The sequence below is a fragment of the Rhinoderma darwinii genome, chromosome 9, assembly GCF_050947455.1.
Source record: "Rhinoderma darwinii isolate aRhiDar2 chromosome 9, aRhiDar2.hap1, whole genome shotgun sequence".
Taxonomy (NCBI): Eukaryota; Metazoa; Chordata; class Amphibia; order Anura; family Rhinodermatidae; genus Rhinoderma; species Rhinoderma darwinii.
In genome coordinates this window covers 32,647,077-32,663,056 of record NC_134695.1, presented here as the reverse complement: position 1 = coordinate 32,663,056, position 15,980 = coordinate 32,647,077, and the positions used below count along the sequence as shown (strand labels likewise).

At 40.7% G+C, this 15,980-nt stretch overlaps 1 protein-coding gene across 2 annotated transcripts in view; it reads right to left on the bottom strand.

Moving 5' to 3' along the window:
• DUS2 (dihydrouridine synthase 2) overlaps positions 1-15,980 on the bottom strand; it is a 117,789-nt gene that overhangs the window by 44,874 nt on the left and 56,935 nt on the right. For both annotated transcript variants that reach the window (XM_075837484.1, XM_075837485.1), the window contains 3 exons: positions 12,040-12,110; positions 8,736-8,822; positions 4,867-5,035 (listed from right to left, as the gene is read on the bottom strand). In XM_075837484.1, the coding sequence (XP_075693599.1) occupies positions 4,867-5,035; positions 8,736-8,822; positions 12,040-12,110 (327 nt within the window). The remainder of the gene's footprint in view (positions 1-4,866; positions 5,036-8,735; positions 8,823-12,039; positions 12,111-15,980) is intronic.

Sequence of the window (15,980 nt, the reverse complement as noted above, 5' to 3'; positions counted from 1 at the left end):
AGCGAATATGCGTAGTTTTTTTTAACGTGTTTCTTTTTTTTCTATGATAAAAGATTTCTTATAGGAAAAAAAAAACAGTTTTTGTAAGTTCTAACTTTTATAAAACATTTTTACCTTTTTTTTTTACATCCCACTAGGGGACTTGAAGACCTGCAGCACTGATCGCTGCTAGAATATTACACTACCTACATAGTTTAATGTATTCGAACTGTCATTGTGACGTGACATTCATTCTGACAGGAAGCCTATGAGGACCAGCCTCCATCTGGTCCTCATAGGTTTCCGTACATGGGAGCCCGGAGGCGGTTGTCTGGCTTTTGGTTGCCATGGCTAACATCGGCAGTTCTTGCGATTTCATGTGGGGGCTGCCGATCTGCTCTAAACTCGCAATCGACCGCCGCATCTAAGGGGTTAATTGCCAAAATCAGCTGCTGCGGTGTAACGTGGTGCAGCGTTTAATGGTCAAAGTCCAAACGTAACTGCACGTCACAGTGCACAAAGTTACTGCTCACCCTGACATGGAGTTAAGTCAAGGTGCGGGAAGGGGTTAAATATGCTGTTATAACCCCATTACTGAAAAAAAACTTTCATGATCTGTCCTGTGTTGCTTACTACCACCCTTTCTCTGACAGCTCGTTCAGTGTATCGTTTGTCTGCTCTACTTCTTCTCCTCTTCCCCTAGATGTTGGGGTTCCCCAGGGATCAGTCCTTGGTCTTCTCCTCCTTTCTCTCTACACAACTCCTGTTGGACAAGCTATCAGCAGATTTTACTTCCAGTACCATCTTTACGCTGACACAATTATATACCTCTCCCTGTGACATCACAAGGGCGTTAATACAAAACTCCAGTGATTGTCTGTAACATCATGTCCTCACTACCTGAAATTAAATCTTTCAAAAACGGAGCTCCTTGTGTTTCTACCATCTACCTAAATCTGGAGTTTCATTTCAGCGTGTGATACTACCACAATTTTGTAGGCAGCACGCCCACTGTCTTTGGGTTATGTTTGTCTCCGATATTTCCTTTACCCCTTATATTGAATCAATTGCATGCTAACGTCACCTGCACCACAAACACAGCTCAGAGAAAACTCTTATTGTTGGTTTGATTTATTCTGGTCTTGAATACTGTAACTCATTACTTCTTGGTCTTCCCCCTTAAACTCTTCCCTCTCCAATCGATCCCTAATGCAGCAGCCAGGCTCATCTTTCTGTTCAATTGCACTGGTTGTCCATTCACTTTCGAATTCAATATAAAATTATCACTCTCACCCACAAAGCTCTCCACAGCGCTGCATCCCTCCCTATATCTCTTCACTCATCTTTTTCTACCACCCTACCCATGCTCTTCATTTTGCCAACGATCTAAGATTTAATGCAATGAAAAAGGGAAGATGTATCGGTTTTACTTGATTTTATGTCATTTTGTGAGATTTATTCATGTGTTTTATGTGTTTCCTGTGATAACGTCACTTTCGTTGGTCAAACAGGAAAGTAGGTATGATACTTAGTCAGACAGACTTTAAAACGCATTGCATGTTGGTCAATAAATGGCTTCATGAATCCTCACTCCTCTACTCTGTTTGGTTGTGCCTGATAGATCCAGCCTTTTTCGCTTGATTGGATTGATTTCTTGTGGTCTCGTGTATAAGGTCTGCAGGTGGAGCATCAACCACGCCAATCGGAGGAACGGTCTCTGAGAGTTGCACCTGTTCTTTCACCACTCGGTCTGGTGAGTGCAACTCCTTTTCCTCCTGCCATAGGCTTATTACTATTTACTCTCATTGATATATTACACCACGGCATGCTTCCTATTATATTAGTTAAACTATCTAAGAACCTCCCACTCCCATCTCCAAGACTGCTCTTGTGCTGCACCAGTTCTCTGGAATGCGCTATGCCAGATTAACACCTTCCCGACCAGGCCACGTAGATTATCGGGCTGCAGCACCGGTCCTTGTGCCTGCAGCCCGTTAATCTACATGTGCTCTTAACGTAGCATACAGGCATTCCCCGCAGCCAGGCATCTCTCAGTACTGGCTGCTACTAGCAGCCTTAGTACTGAGGGAAGACACGGGTGAGATCACAGCCGTGATCCCCGCTGATTAACCCCTTAAATGCGGTCAATAGCGCCTAATACGCTGCCTGTCAGTGTGAAACTGACATGTACTGCAGGGTATTATAACAACGATCCAACAGTTGAATCTTCAAGTCCTTAGTGGGATTAAAAAAAATAAAAAAATAATAAAAAAACTGTTGTATAAAAATAAAAAAAAAGTTACAAGTAATAAAATTTAAAAAATAAAATTAAAAAAATAAAAATCACCCTTTTCCCGTTATAAAGTCCTTTAGTATTATAAAAAAATTTCAATTAACAAATAAACTATGCATAATTGCTATCGCCACGTCCGTAACAGCCGGAACTATAAAAATATTATTTATCCCACACGTTGAATGCCATAAAAGAAATAATAAAAAAAACCAATATCAGAATCGCTATGTTTAGTCACTTCAGCTCCCCAAAAATGTAATAAATAGAGATCAAAAAGCTGTATGTACCCAAAAATGGTACCAATAAAAACTACAGTTTGTTCCGCAAAAAAAACAGCCCTCACACTGCTTTCTTGATGGAAAAATATAAAAAACTATGGCTTTTAGATTATGGCGACACAAAAACTAAATAATTTTTTTTAAAACCGTGATTTTATTGTGCAAACACCGTAAAACATAAAAAACAACTATATACATAGGACATCGCCGTAATCGCATCGACCCGCAGAATAAATTAAATGTCAAGTTTTCCCAGCCTAATTCCACTAAGTTCAGCAGAAAAACCTGTGGGATCAAAATGCTCACTATACCCATAGATAAATTCTTTTACGGCTTTAGTTACCCAAACGGGCTTACTTTTGGGGGGTTTCCACTGTTTTGTCCCCTCAGGGGCTTTGCAAATGCAACATGACATCCAAAAATCATTCCAGCAAAACTTGAGCTCCAAAAGCCAAATTACGCTCTTTCCCTTCTGAGCGCTGCCGTGTGTCCAAACAGCAGTTTATTACCACATATGGGTAAATTGCTTTCCAAATGTTGGGGTGCTTTTTCTTCTATATGCCTTTTAAAAATTTATAATTTCTACGCTTTATTGAAAAAAAATAATAATGTAGATTTTCATTTTCAAATCAAAGGCGGGTCCCATCTCCGGACCCACACCTCTCTCTAGAACTAGGCCCCTTAAAAACCCGTTCTATCGCTCTGTGTTGTGGCTGACGCGTGTGATTCCCGACCATGAATTACGGAAACCGTGTAGCTCGCATGCTACGCTCCTTAGGTAACTGCCATTCACTACTTCTGAGACACAAAATTTGGGGTTTTCATTAAAGTGTAGCTAAACGTTTGACAAAGTTCTGACCTGAAAGCCGATGTATCGAAGTACGGGCTCATAGACTTTCATGCGAGTCCGTACACCGATACATTTATTTCCGGAAAAAGCTGAACAGACACGAAGCGGCTGAGCGCACAAATGAGCGCTTCAGCTGCTTCATTCTAGCGATTGGTGGGGGTCTCAGTGCTCGGACCCCCACCAATCCAAACTTCTGACATGTCACTATGACATGTCAGAAGTTTGTCAAACGTTTAGCTACACTTTAAAGAGGCTCTGTCACCAGATTTTGCAACCCCTATCTCCTATTGCAGCAGATCGGCGCTGCAATGTAGATAAGAGTAACGTTTTTTTTTTTTTTTAAAACAAGCATTTTTGGCCAAGTTATGACCATTTTTATATTTATGCAAATGAGGCTTTCTAAAGTACAACTGGGCGTGTTTAAAGTTATGTACAAGTGGGCGTGTATTATGTGTGTACATCTGGGCGTTTTTACTTCTTTTACTAGCTGGGCGTTGTGAATAGAAGTGTATGATGCTGACGAATCCGCATCATCCACTTCTCTTCGTTAACACCCAGCTTCTGGCAGTGCACAGACACACAGCGTGTTCTCGAGAGATCACGCTGTGACGTCACTTCCTGCCCCAGGTCCTGCATCATGTCGGACGAGCGAGGACACATCGGCACCAGGCGACAGAGGCTACATCGACTTACCTGCAAACGCCGATGCTGCTGCAGAATCAACTGTCGCCTGGTGCCGATGTGTCCTCGCTCGTCCGACACGATGCAGGACCTGGGGCAGGAAGTGACGTCACAGCGTGATCTCTCGAGAACACGCGGTGTGTCTGTGCACTGCCAGAAGCTGGGTGTTAACGAAGAGAAGTGGATGATGCGGATTCGTCAGCATCATACACTTCTATTCACAACGCCCAGCTAGTAAAAGAAGTAAAAACGCCCAGATGTACACACATAATACACGCCCACTTGTACATAACTTTAAACACGCCCACTTGTACTTTAGAAAGCCTCATTTGCATAAATATAAAAATGGTCATAACTTGGCCAAAAATGCTTGTTTTAAAAAAAAACACAAAAAAACGTTACTCTTATCTACATTGCAGCGCCTATCTGCTGCAATAGGAGATAGGGGTTGCAAAATCTGGTGACAGAGCCTCTTTAACTGTTAGCCATAATCATCAATATTAAGAGAAAAACATGCTGGAAATAGATCCCTCTGTGTGTAATGAATCTATATAATATATGAGTTTCAATTTTCGAATTGAATTACTGAAAGAAATTAACTTTTTGATATTCTAATTCATTGACAAGGACTAGTATAATTGCAACACTGACAATTCTTTTATGTATTAGACTCATGATATTACAAATTATATCAAGCATTTAAAATTCTACATGAAATCTAAAGCAACACTAGTCTTTAGCCAGCATTTCACAAAATCAAAGAAGGATCTAAGAAAAACACTCACATGTCTGATATAATCACGCATGACATCTTCTAGTGGCAGTAAGCCCTCTCTTCTGAAAACTGAGGGATTCCACATGGCTGCTCGTGCCACCATAACAGATGAAGCAGCAGTGACAGATCGAAATGCCTCTATGTCTTGGAACTCTCGTATAATTTCCTGTGAGCCTCCACTTAAAAAGGAAACAGATGTTGTTGCAAGTGCAATTGTCAAGCGAAGGTCAACCAAACCTTTCAAAATACATTTAGGCATTTGTTTAGTTACTCAATTTATTATAAAGAATTATAAATATAAATAAAATTTATAATAAAGCAAGTAACCAAACACATTTTAAAGGGATTCCCCACCACAACAAGTGATGTTACTTTGCTGAGATATTTCCTGCACAGCGCCGCTGCTGACCGGGGGCTGTGCAGAGAACTGCAACACAACTGAATGGACCTGAGATTCAGTTCCTGCACAGTAACAGAACAGGTGCAGGGCAAGGGACGATGTGCTTTACTAGTTTTGCAGCGCCTCATCTCTAGGAATTGGCAGGGGTCCTAGAAGTCAGACCCTCACTGAGCACATAATGCACATCCAGGCAGTATACACAAAGTTTTATCGCTTCTGATCACATCAAAGCTTACAACATCCTGTCCGGTCTCAGCAGATACCATGTTCTGCATGTCAAGCTGAATCTGCTTTCAAATATGACTAGAAAAAGGTCCAGGGCAGACCGAAATGCTGTGTACCGTTATTGGATCGAGTACCCGAGTTATTTTCATGCATAATTCCTTACTAAAGTAAGCAAGGATTCAGATACTCCATTCAATAATGGAAAACACCAAGTTATAGTCTGTACTTGACCTTTTACTAGTCCAACTTTTCTAGCCCGACTAACAAAGTGGAATTATAATTTCTTGCATTAAACTTTGAGTACTGTAAATGACAAATAGAACTACGGATTGAAGAATCCTTCCACTGAGCATCTATAATTAATCGGAGTGTGGTACATTCTATAGTAAGTGATATCAATCCTCATTGACATTGAATGGGCTGTATCAGAAAATTAAATAATTTATCAGCTTTTATTATGGACAACATATTTTTGCAAACCTTTTTGGTGTTTGTTTTTGTTACTATCCACATAACAAAAAACTTTTCACACTGGCCACTAAAGCGGTCACAATAGCCTGATTTGTCAGGTTTGCTTCATAGACTGGGATAGTAAGTGCAGAGTAATCTCATTATTATCATTAGAAGGTAGGCAAGCTAATCACAGCTCAGTTGTACTGCTGGAGGCCTACATAAGAAAGGATAGTAACACTATACGCAGATAAGGGTCCTTTTACATGGCCCAACATGGGCGGTATAAATGAGCGGCGATCAACAAGACAGCTCGTTGATCAGCGCCCGGTCGCTCCTTTTACAAAGAGCAATGCATGAGTACATGCATTACCATCGTGTCGGCAGCATATCTCCGTTTACGCAGGAAGATATGCTGCCAACAACGATATTTCATGCTGCATGAACGATACGATCAGCTGATGAACGAGCGTTTGCTCGTTCATCGGCTGACCGTTGCCCTGTTTACACAGGGCAATGGTTGGGAACGTGCGTTCATATAATTGGCTCGTGTAAAAGGGCATTAAGGCTCTGTATAAATCTCCCGTTAATCCCTGGTCTCTCGGGGAGGGGCTGTACTCGATCACTTACTGAAGACTGATAGTCTATGACAATTCTCCACAGGGACAGTTAAGTATGAAAGGCTTATTCCCATCTTATAAAGTGATGGCATTATTTTAGGATAGGCCATCACTTTATGATCATAGGGGTTCTACCTCTGGTACCCCCATCAGTCCTTTGAATCAAGGGGCCACAGCGTTGCTTTAGTGCTTTGGCCTCTTCACGTTTTTTTCCTGTACAGCAGCGCACCCTAGACACCCGCTGTGCACACAACCTCCTTCATGTGAATGGAGACTGCTGAAGTTCCCCACCGCGCTAAATGAGCGGTACGGGCAACGACTGAGGGGAACACAGCTTTAAATGAGCTCTATGGCCCCATTCTGGGACAACCAACAATCATGAGAAGAGGTCGGACCCCCACTGATCATAAAGTGATGGCATATTCTAGGGATGCGCCATCACTTTATAAGATGGAAATAACACTTTAATGGTGCACTGCGTCCTGACACTGTTATGGGGGAGCATTGTGTGACTGGCACTGTGGGGCTTTCAGAGTTCTTTTTTCAGGAAATTAAAAGAATAATCCAGGAAAAACGGTCACTGTGTTATGCCTAGTTCAGACCTTTGCTGTTATTTTCATTAGCGTTCGTTAAATCCCTGTGTTACACACAGCCCCCTTCAGAGCCTGCTCTAGGGATATCGCAGTGTATGACTTTTACCCTGATTGATGGTTTAAAGGGGTAATCCAATCTAAGACATTTATGGCATATTTCCAGAGTATTTACTACAAATTTCTAAGTTTGGCACTCCAGAGAGGAGACGACGAGATGTCGAGGTTGCCATCCATGCATGCGGATCTCTTCATTGCAGTTTATGGGAGTTGTGGAACACTCAGCTGTTTCTGTAAGTTCCATACACTACAATTTATATAGCCGTGCGCATGTGCGGCCACGGTCTCCTCCTCTCTGGGGTGTCGAAAGAGGGCCCTCCATTCTCCTGATATATGGGAAATGGAAGCCCCACCTATCAGACATGTATGGCATATGTCGTGAATACGCTATAAATGTCTTAGATGGGAATTTTCCTTTATGTTTTATTGTTGCCCTTCGGAATGGTACAATCTGACAATGTGGCCCTGGGATCAGAAAAGGTTAGTGTATAGCCAAGGTGTCTGTGCTTTTTAAAATCTCAGCCTGGTGGGATGAATTACAAGGAAAATAAATATCTACGTGTCCTGTATGCGTTCTTTCCAACATTAGTCAAGGGGAATACAGACTGCTGTTCCATTTTTCTACTTCATATGACTGTTAAATGTTTAGGACCGTGGGATAGGAATATGCATCTTGTGATATGGGGTTTGTAAGACTTAAAAGGAGCCTGTCACCAGAAATTTCCAAATCAAACTACTAACAGAGTAAAATAGTGTCGGCTAACCTGAATCTAACGTCATTTCCCTTTTTTACATCTGTGCCTCCTTTGCAGAGAAAATCACTTTATTCAGTATATGAGCATATACTCACACCATTGTTCCAAAATGCTCTGTCTTCTTTGCCCAGTCCATCCCTCCCTCCCCTCTTTCATTGATTTGACAGGGGCCAGGCAGTGGAATAGGCGAGTTCACGTCTGACCCTGTAGTCTCCTGAACATGCGCGTGACTCTGATTCATAATCGGCGCATGCGCAATACACCCTTGATATTTCACTGGTCGAATTGCCTGTACTGCGCATGCTCCGATTACGTCAGACTACACCCGGAAGAGACGGACCTCCGCATCGCAGAGCAGAAGAGGGTGTAGTCTGACATCTGCGCATGCGCAGTACAGCCGTTTAGACCGGAGAAACGCAAACTTAAGCGCCTATTATGAGGCAGAGTCTCGCACGCCTTCAGGAGAGGGGTCAGGCGTGAACTTGGCTATTACACTGCCTGGCCCCTGTCAATCAATGAAAAAGGGAGGGATGAACTGGGGAAAGAGGACAGAGCATTTTGGAGCAATGTTGACGCTCTCGTTGCTCCAAAATGCTCATGTGCATATGCCGAATAAAGTGATTTTCTCTGCATAGGAGGCACCCATGTGAAAGAGAGAAATAACGTTAGATTTAGGTTAGCCTACACTATATTACTCTGTTGCTAGTTTGATATTGAAATTTCTGGTGACAGACCCCCTTTAATGCTAGCATACTATGACACGATTTTTTCTTACTTACTTGGCAATAACCGGAATGGATACAGAATTAGATATTGCTTTAATGAAATCACAGTGGACAGGATGCTGAGGTCTTTCCTCTTTCTTCCTTTAAGGAAACAGAAAAAAAAAAAGATCATGAATAGTAAAAATATAACAGTACTTTTAATATATTTTGATATGTTTCTATTTGTATATTTTCTATATATGTTAAATTTGCAATACGAAAAGGTACACTGCAGTTTACGTACTTCCAAATTGCCAAAGTAAATCTGATCAGGATTGTAAAGAAATTGTATGTCCCACCCACCACAAAAATCTCCACCACCATTTACACCAATATACACTAAAAAAATAAGCAAAAAGAGACAGTACAGGTGGTTGTAACTGTGACTAAACACGATTTAGTTTGAGTACCATGTCCATGTGTATAATATAGCTTTCTGGAGGTCAATGACAGATTTAGCTTGGCATTTCAAAGAAAAATTACATAATTTTTATGTTTCTCTGTCTTAGTAAATAGACCCTAGATACATTCGTCCAATAATATTGCTACCCCTCTAAAGCAATACTACAAGTCCAGCAGTGGTGGAGGCACAAACTGCATTCTACATTTCCAGATATATTTGAAGTGTACCTTTTTGTTTAACAAACCACTGACAAGTCAGAGACAATTTTTTTTAGAAAGATTATATTGAAAGGGTATTCCCATCTTGGACATTTATGGCATGTCCACAGTATGCGCCATAAACGTATGATGGATATAGAGTCCAACTCTGGGACCTGCGCCTATATTGAGAACAGGGTCCCCTGAGCTCTGTCCAGCCTGGTAAGGCAGTGAAGGAATTAACAGTTTCTCTAACTCCTATTAAACAGAATAGAGAGCCACGGTCATTCATCCTCCGCCTGGATGTGGAGGCCGCCTCACCAGGTAGGACAGGGCTCAGGGGACTCCCATTCTCGACATATGTGCGGGTCCCAGAGCTGGCAACCCTATCTATCAGACTAAGCCCATAATGGCTGTTGCGGACTACATTATTTTCTAAAACTTGTTATAAAAGCCATAAGTAACTTTCCAAAATTAAGGGGTCTACATAGTCAACCATGGTTGTTAAACATTGTCCGTTTTAAAATACAGCAACTACATTTACTAGTCCAATGGTCCCACACATTATTTTTTACCACCGCATCCATTTTCCGGGTTTTTCGCTTTCATTTTTTCCTCTCCACCTTCCAAAACCCATAACTTATTTATTTTTCCATCATAATTGCTGTATGAGGGCTTGTTTTTTGCAGGATTTTCACGGCACCATTTAGTGTACCATATAATGTAGTGGGAAACTAGAAAAAAAACATATTTGTGGGGTGGACTAGGAAAAAAACAGCAATTCCTAAATCTTTTGGGGGTGGATTGTCTTTACAGTGTTTACCGTGCGGTAAAAATGACAGGTTAGCTTTATTCTGCAGGTCAATAAGATTACTGTGTTACCAAATTTATATTGATTTTTTTTGTGTTTTACTACTTTTTAGAAGGGAAAACCAGATTGTTAAAAAGAAAATTTGAGTTTTGTCACCATATTCTGATAGCCATAACTTGAGCAGTGTGAGGGCTTATTTTTTTTGCGGGACAAGCTGTAGTTTCTACTGGTACCATTTTGGGGTACATTAAATTTTTTGATCACTTTTTATTTTTTACGGCGTTCACCGTGCGGACTAAATAATTAAACTAAATAAAACATTATGCTTGGGGGAAAATGGAACTATATATATATATATATATATATATATATATATATATATATATATATATTAACCCCTTAATGACCTGCTTATTTTAGGCCTTAATGACAAGCTATTTTTTAAGTTTCTCCATCGTCTCATTCAAAGGGCTAGAACTTTTTTACTTTTGTGTCCACATAGCTGTATAAGGTCTTGTTCTTTGAATGACAAGTTGTATTTTTTAATAGCACCATTTTGGGATACATAGTGTTTATTGATTAGCTTTTATTAACTTTCTTTGGGGGGATAGAAAAAAACGGCAATTTTGCCACACTTTTTTGCGTCCTAAATTTACGCCGTTTACGGTGTGATATATTCATTCAGTGGGTCGGAACGATCACAACGATACCAAATTTATAGAGATTTTGTATGTTTTACTACTTTTACACAGTAAAAACACTTTTTTTTTCAAAATTATTTGTTTTTGTGTCTCCATATTTCAAGAGCCATAACTTTATTTTTCCGCCGATGCAGCTTTATGAGGGCTTTTTTTTTGCAGGACAACTTGGAGATTTTATTGGTACCATTTTGGAGTAGATGCGACTTTTAGATCACTTTTTATTTAAAGCAGGATTCACAGAAAACAGCAATTTTTGCATTGTTTTTTTATTATTTTTTTACGGCGTTCACAGTGTGGGTTAATTAATGTAATAACTTTATAGTTGGGACCATTACGGATGCGGGGATACCAAATATGTGTAACTTTTTTTTATTTTTTTTATTAATAAGCATTTTGTAAAGGGAAAACGTCGGTTTTTAAAAAAATTGTCCCTTTTTTTTTTTTTAAATTTACTATATTAAACTTTTTTTTAAACTTTTTTACTACGCCCACTAGGGGACTTAACTATGCGATCATCCAATCGCTTCTATAATACACTGCAATACTTTTGTATTGCAATGTATTAATGCCTGTCCGTGTAAAACGTACAGGCATCGGCTAGACTATGCCTCTGGCATAGCCTAGCAGGCATAAGTAGTGGCAGACCTGGGGGCCTTTATTAGGCCCCCCGGCTGCCATAGAAACCACCGACACCCTGCGATCTTATGCAGGGTGCCAGTGGGGGGAGAGTGAGAGCTCCCACTCTCCAAGCCCACTCAGATGTGGCGCTTGCTATTGAGCGCCGCATCTGAGGGGTTAAACTGGCGAGATCGATACGGATATCGATCTTGCCCATTCGAGCAGGGCTGCTCCCAGCTCCCAGAGGGAGATTTAACGGCTCCCTGCTGTATTTATTCCGATGCAGCGCGTAAAAAGGCTATTGCATCAGAATAAAGCTAGTTAGTGGCCGCCGTCAAAACACTAACGGGTTAAAGTACACAAGATGTCTGTAAATCAAAGGGCCCAGTGAAATGTATTACTACAGGAAGTGGTTCTGATAAAAACTGTAAAATTATGAAAAAGATCAGAGCATCTACCAGTAGAATCGATTTTTTTTCTATTGTTGATGACTATTATATACTTGAAGTATATTTTATTTTACTTGAACTTTAAATCAACTGGGGTGTATAAATATGGCAATAAAAAAATAACAAAAAATACAGCTTACCTTCCATGAACTGCAATAGCTGCAACACCAGTTTTCTCAATTAGCTTCACCAGGTTAACAGTTTCTTCCACCTAAAAAATATGACATTTTGCAGTCGATAACAACATAAATACCACAGAAAAAAACGACACAAAACCATAAAGGGGAAAACTAAGCGGAAAACTAACATATTTTATAAATAATGTAGGTTGAGCTTGATAGAGTTTTAGGATAATCCAGAATATAGGTAATCATTGTTAATTGTCCATCAAATTCACGGATTTGCATATATTTCTATGTGACCTATAGCACATTTCTAGAACTGTATCATTGAAAGGTAAACTCAATGTGAGATATAACTTAGCCTAAAGCCCCTTTTACATGGGACAATAATTGGGCCAATAATCGGGCAAATGAGTGTTCATCAGAATGCTAGTTCCTGATCATTGCCCTGTATACAGAGCACGACCAGCCGATGAACGAGCTTACGTGTTCATAGGCTGATCTACTAGTTTATGTGGCCAATTAGACAGCAGCACGTCTCCCTGCGATCGTACTAACAAATCTCTCTTCCCCATACATAACTGATCACTGCTCTTTGTAAAAGGAGAAAACGAGTACCCATCATTTTTCTGGCCCATATCGGGCAGTGTAAAAGGTACTTCGAAAAAGCAATATTTTGAGTTTAATCGACAGTTTCTTGGTGATATGCAAGAACCTGAGGATATTGTTCACATAATGTCAGCACCAAAGTCTAAAATTTGGATATCTGAACAGAACAGTTTAAATGTGTGCTTCAGAACGTCAAAAAAAAAAAAAAACGTATGTCTTAAATTTATGCAGTACTAAGAGAGAACATAAATGCTGGCATCGCCCTAATAAATACTGGTGTCAAAAATGCCACACACCAAATAAGTATATGCAAAGAATGAGAAGAAATTTGGTATGTGAAAAACTGCAAATAGTGTACTCAAACTTTATCCAAAAGATATACAAGAACTTTTATTGAGTTCATGGCACAAACACCACAAACCATATTAAAAACATTTTAAAAAACACATAAAGTTACCCCAACATGGGGGTGCAAATCCTAATAAGCTGCCATCTCTCGGATCAACCCTCCATTATAATACATATAACACGAGATACTGACAAAAAGAAGATGAGGCAGCACTACCAAATATTTAGCTAGAGATCCTTTTATTCCACGTGTGTGCAACGTTTCAGCTCAATGTGAGCCTTTCTCAAGCAAGAAAGGATCACACTGAGCTGAAACGTTGCACACACGTGGAATAAAAGGATCTCTATCCAAATATTTGGTAGTGCTGCCTCATCTTTTTGTCCTGATTGAGGGGTCACTCTTGGACTGTGACCTAGGAGGCGTACACCCGCTTTAGAAAAATTATCCTGTGCTGCTGATTTGCATCCATCTACACATGAGATACTGATGTAACAAAAGCATATAGAAGTTTACAGCACGAAGTCAGCACTTCACACCATTCATACAAAGATACCTGGATTAGAATTCATAAAACATCAAATTTCACAATAGTTGAATAATGATTAATAATATCACCCATAAATAGAATTATTAAATGATGGAAGAGACATCCCTGTTAAGCCCACGCGTATCGCCAGCTGTCGCAGCTTACTCAGGGGTACTGTTTGATGTGTGCTCAATACCCTTTTTATAGAGTCCGTGCTAAAACAAATAATCTTAGAAGGAGCACACCCTTTTGATCACTAACTAAATCCAGCATGGTCCATAATGGCAACTTCGGGTACGGAGGAGAGCATCCCCACCTGACGTGCGCCAACATTGTAATGGCAGCGCACGGTACTTCAAGAACACATACTGGGAATGCGCATAAATGAGTGAATGAATGGATACTTATTGGGCATGTACAGAAACAAAGACATCCGTACAACAGCGCTTGTACCAAAAAACACATTACTGGGCATGTATCAATACATTTTACTAATTTCGACCAATACATTTCACTAATTTCGCTATGCTTTTTTATGGTTTATTTTAACATTGTTTAAAGTGGTTGTCCAGCGACAGAAAATGTTCCTAATTGGTTAGGAAATGTAAAATGGAGACACTTACTAATATCGCAAGTCTGGGGATCCTTGTCGTGGATTGCGAGCTTGCGTCCTTTTGGCCAAAATGATTACTAATACCCCAGGTATTTTTCATTACTACATATATTCGCTTCTCTTGGACACAGCTGGGTCTTTGATGCTGGGAGAGCATGGTGTGTTGTTGTTTGGCATAGCAAGCAGGGTAGCCCGCTCTATGAACTATCAAGGCGTCACAAATAGGCTTCTACCTGGCTATACACGTTGTGCCTCATGACGTACACACCATCCCTCCATGTTTCACACACTTGCACCCCATTATCCATTTTATTTCTATTGAGGCACTTTACTCATTACTGCCCCCTATATTTCACTCATAGTATTACACTTGCACACACACACTATTCATTTATTATTTCTTACTACACATCCCATGCACCACACACCACTCCCCTCAAGACCAGTGGGAGTGGCTATTATTATTTAAAGCACCTGCTCACTCCTTCATCAGCATTTTCTGACCTGGCTGTGTCCATTTGCAAGTATGGCCTTTTTCTGTGTTTTCATATATGTCCCCTTGTTTTTATCGGTTCTGTTTGTACATCAGGAACGTTCTGTTCCATTTAAGGAGTTAGGGACTCGCAAGTCTGGGGATCCTTGTCGTGGATTGCGAGCTTGCGTCCTTTTGGCCAAAATGATTACTAATACCCCAGGTATTTTTCATTACTACATATATTCGCTTCTCTTGGACACAGCTGGGTCTTTGATGCTGGGAGAGCATGGTGTGTTGTTGTTTGGCATAGCAAGCAGGGTAGCCCGCTCTATGAACTATCAAGGCGTCACAAATAGGCTTCTACCTGGCTATACACGTTGTGCCTCATGACGTACACACCATCCCTCCATGTTTCACACACTTGCACCCCATTATCCATTTTATTTCTATTGAGGCACTTTACTCATTACTGCCCCCTATATTTCACTCATAGTATTACACTTGCACACACACACTATTCATTTATTATTTCTTACTACACATCCCATGCACCACACACCACTCCCCTCAAGACCAGTGGGAGTGGCTATTATTATTTAAAGCACCTGCTCACTCCATCAGCATTTTCTGACCTGGCTGTGTCCATTTGCAAGTATGGCCTTTTTCTGTGTTTTCATATATGTCCCCTTGTTTTTATCGGTTCTGTACTTACTAATATCTATTGACTTTCATAACTGCAAGGATGTCCAGATTTCCCTGCCCCGTATTGTGGTCGCAGTAGTGGAGCTTTTCCCCTTAGCTGTGAGGTGCTGACACAGCCTAAGGATGCAGCCACCTCTTTGTGTATCGGTGACGTGATGAAGGGGCTAGCTGCTTCGCTCAGTTCATTAGATAAGCTAGCCCCTTTCCTGTACCAGTTTATACACAGTAGCTTTATGTCCAGTTTGCAATTGTTCCTTTTCCTCCTGCTTTCATCTGTCAGCTCCCTTTCCCCCCTTGACTGTCAAAACTGAGCTATCGGTTTTCAGTGTGAGCAGTCTTTATTATTATTTTGGTGTACGGCTCACATGGAAAGCAGAACATTCCGTGCTGACAGTCAAGTGGGGAAAGAGGAACAATTGCAGTCAGGACATAAAGCTACTGTGTAGTAGCCGTGTCAGAGAAAGCGATTGCTTATCTAATGAACTAAACAAGGCAGCCAGTCCCATCATCACGTCGCCGACACACAGAGCGGCGGGGAATTCCCTGCATCCTGAGGCTGTGTCGGCACATCACAGCTAAGTGGAGAAGCTCCTCTTCCAGGACCACATCACTGGGCAGAGAAATCTGGACATCCTTGCAGTTTCGAAAGTGAAAGTATATTAGTAAGTGTCCCCAATTTACATTT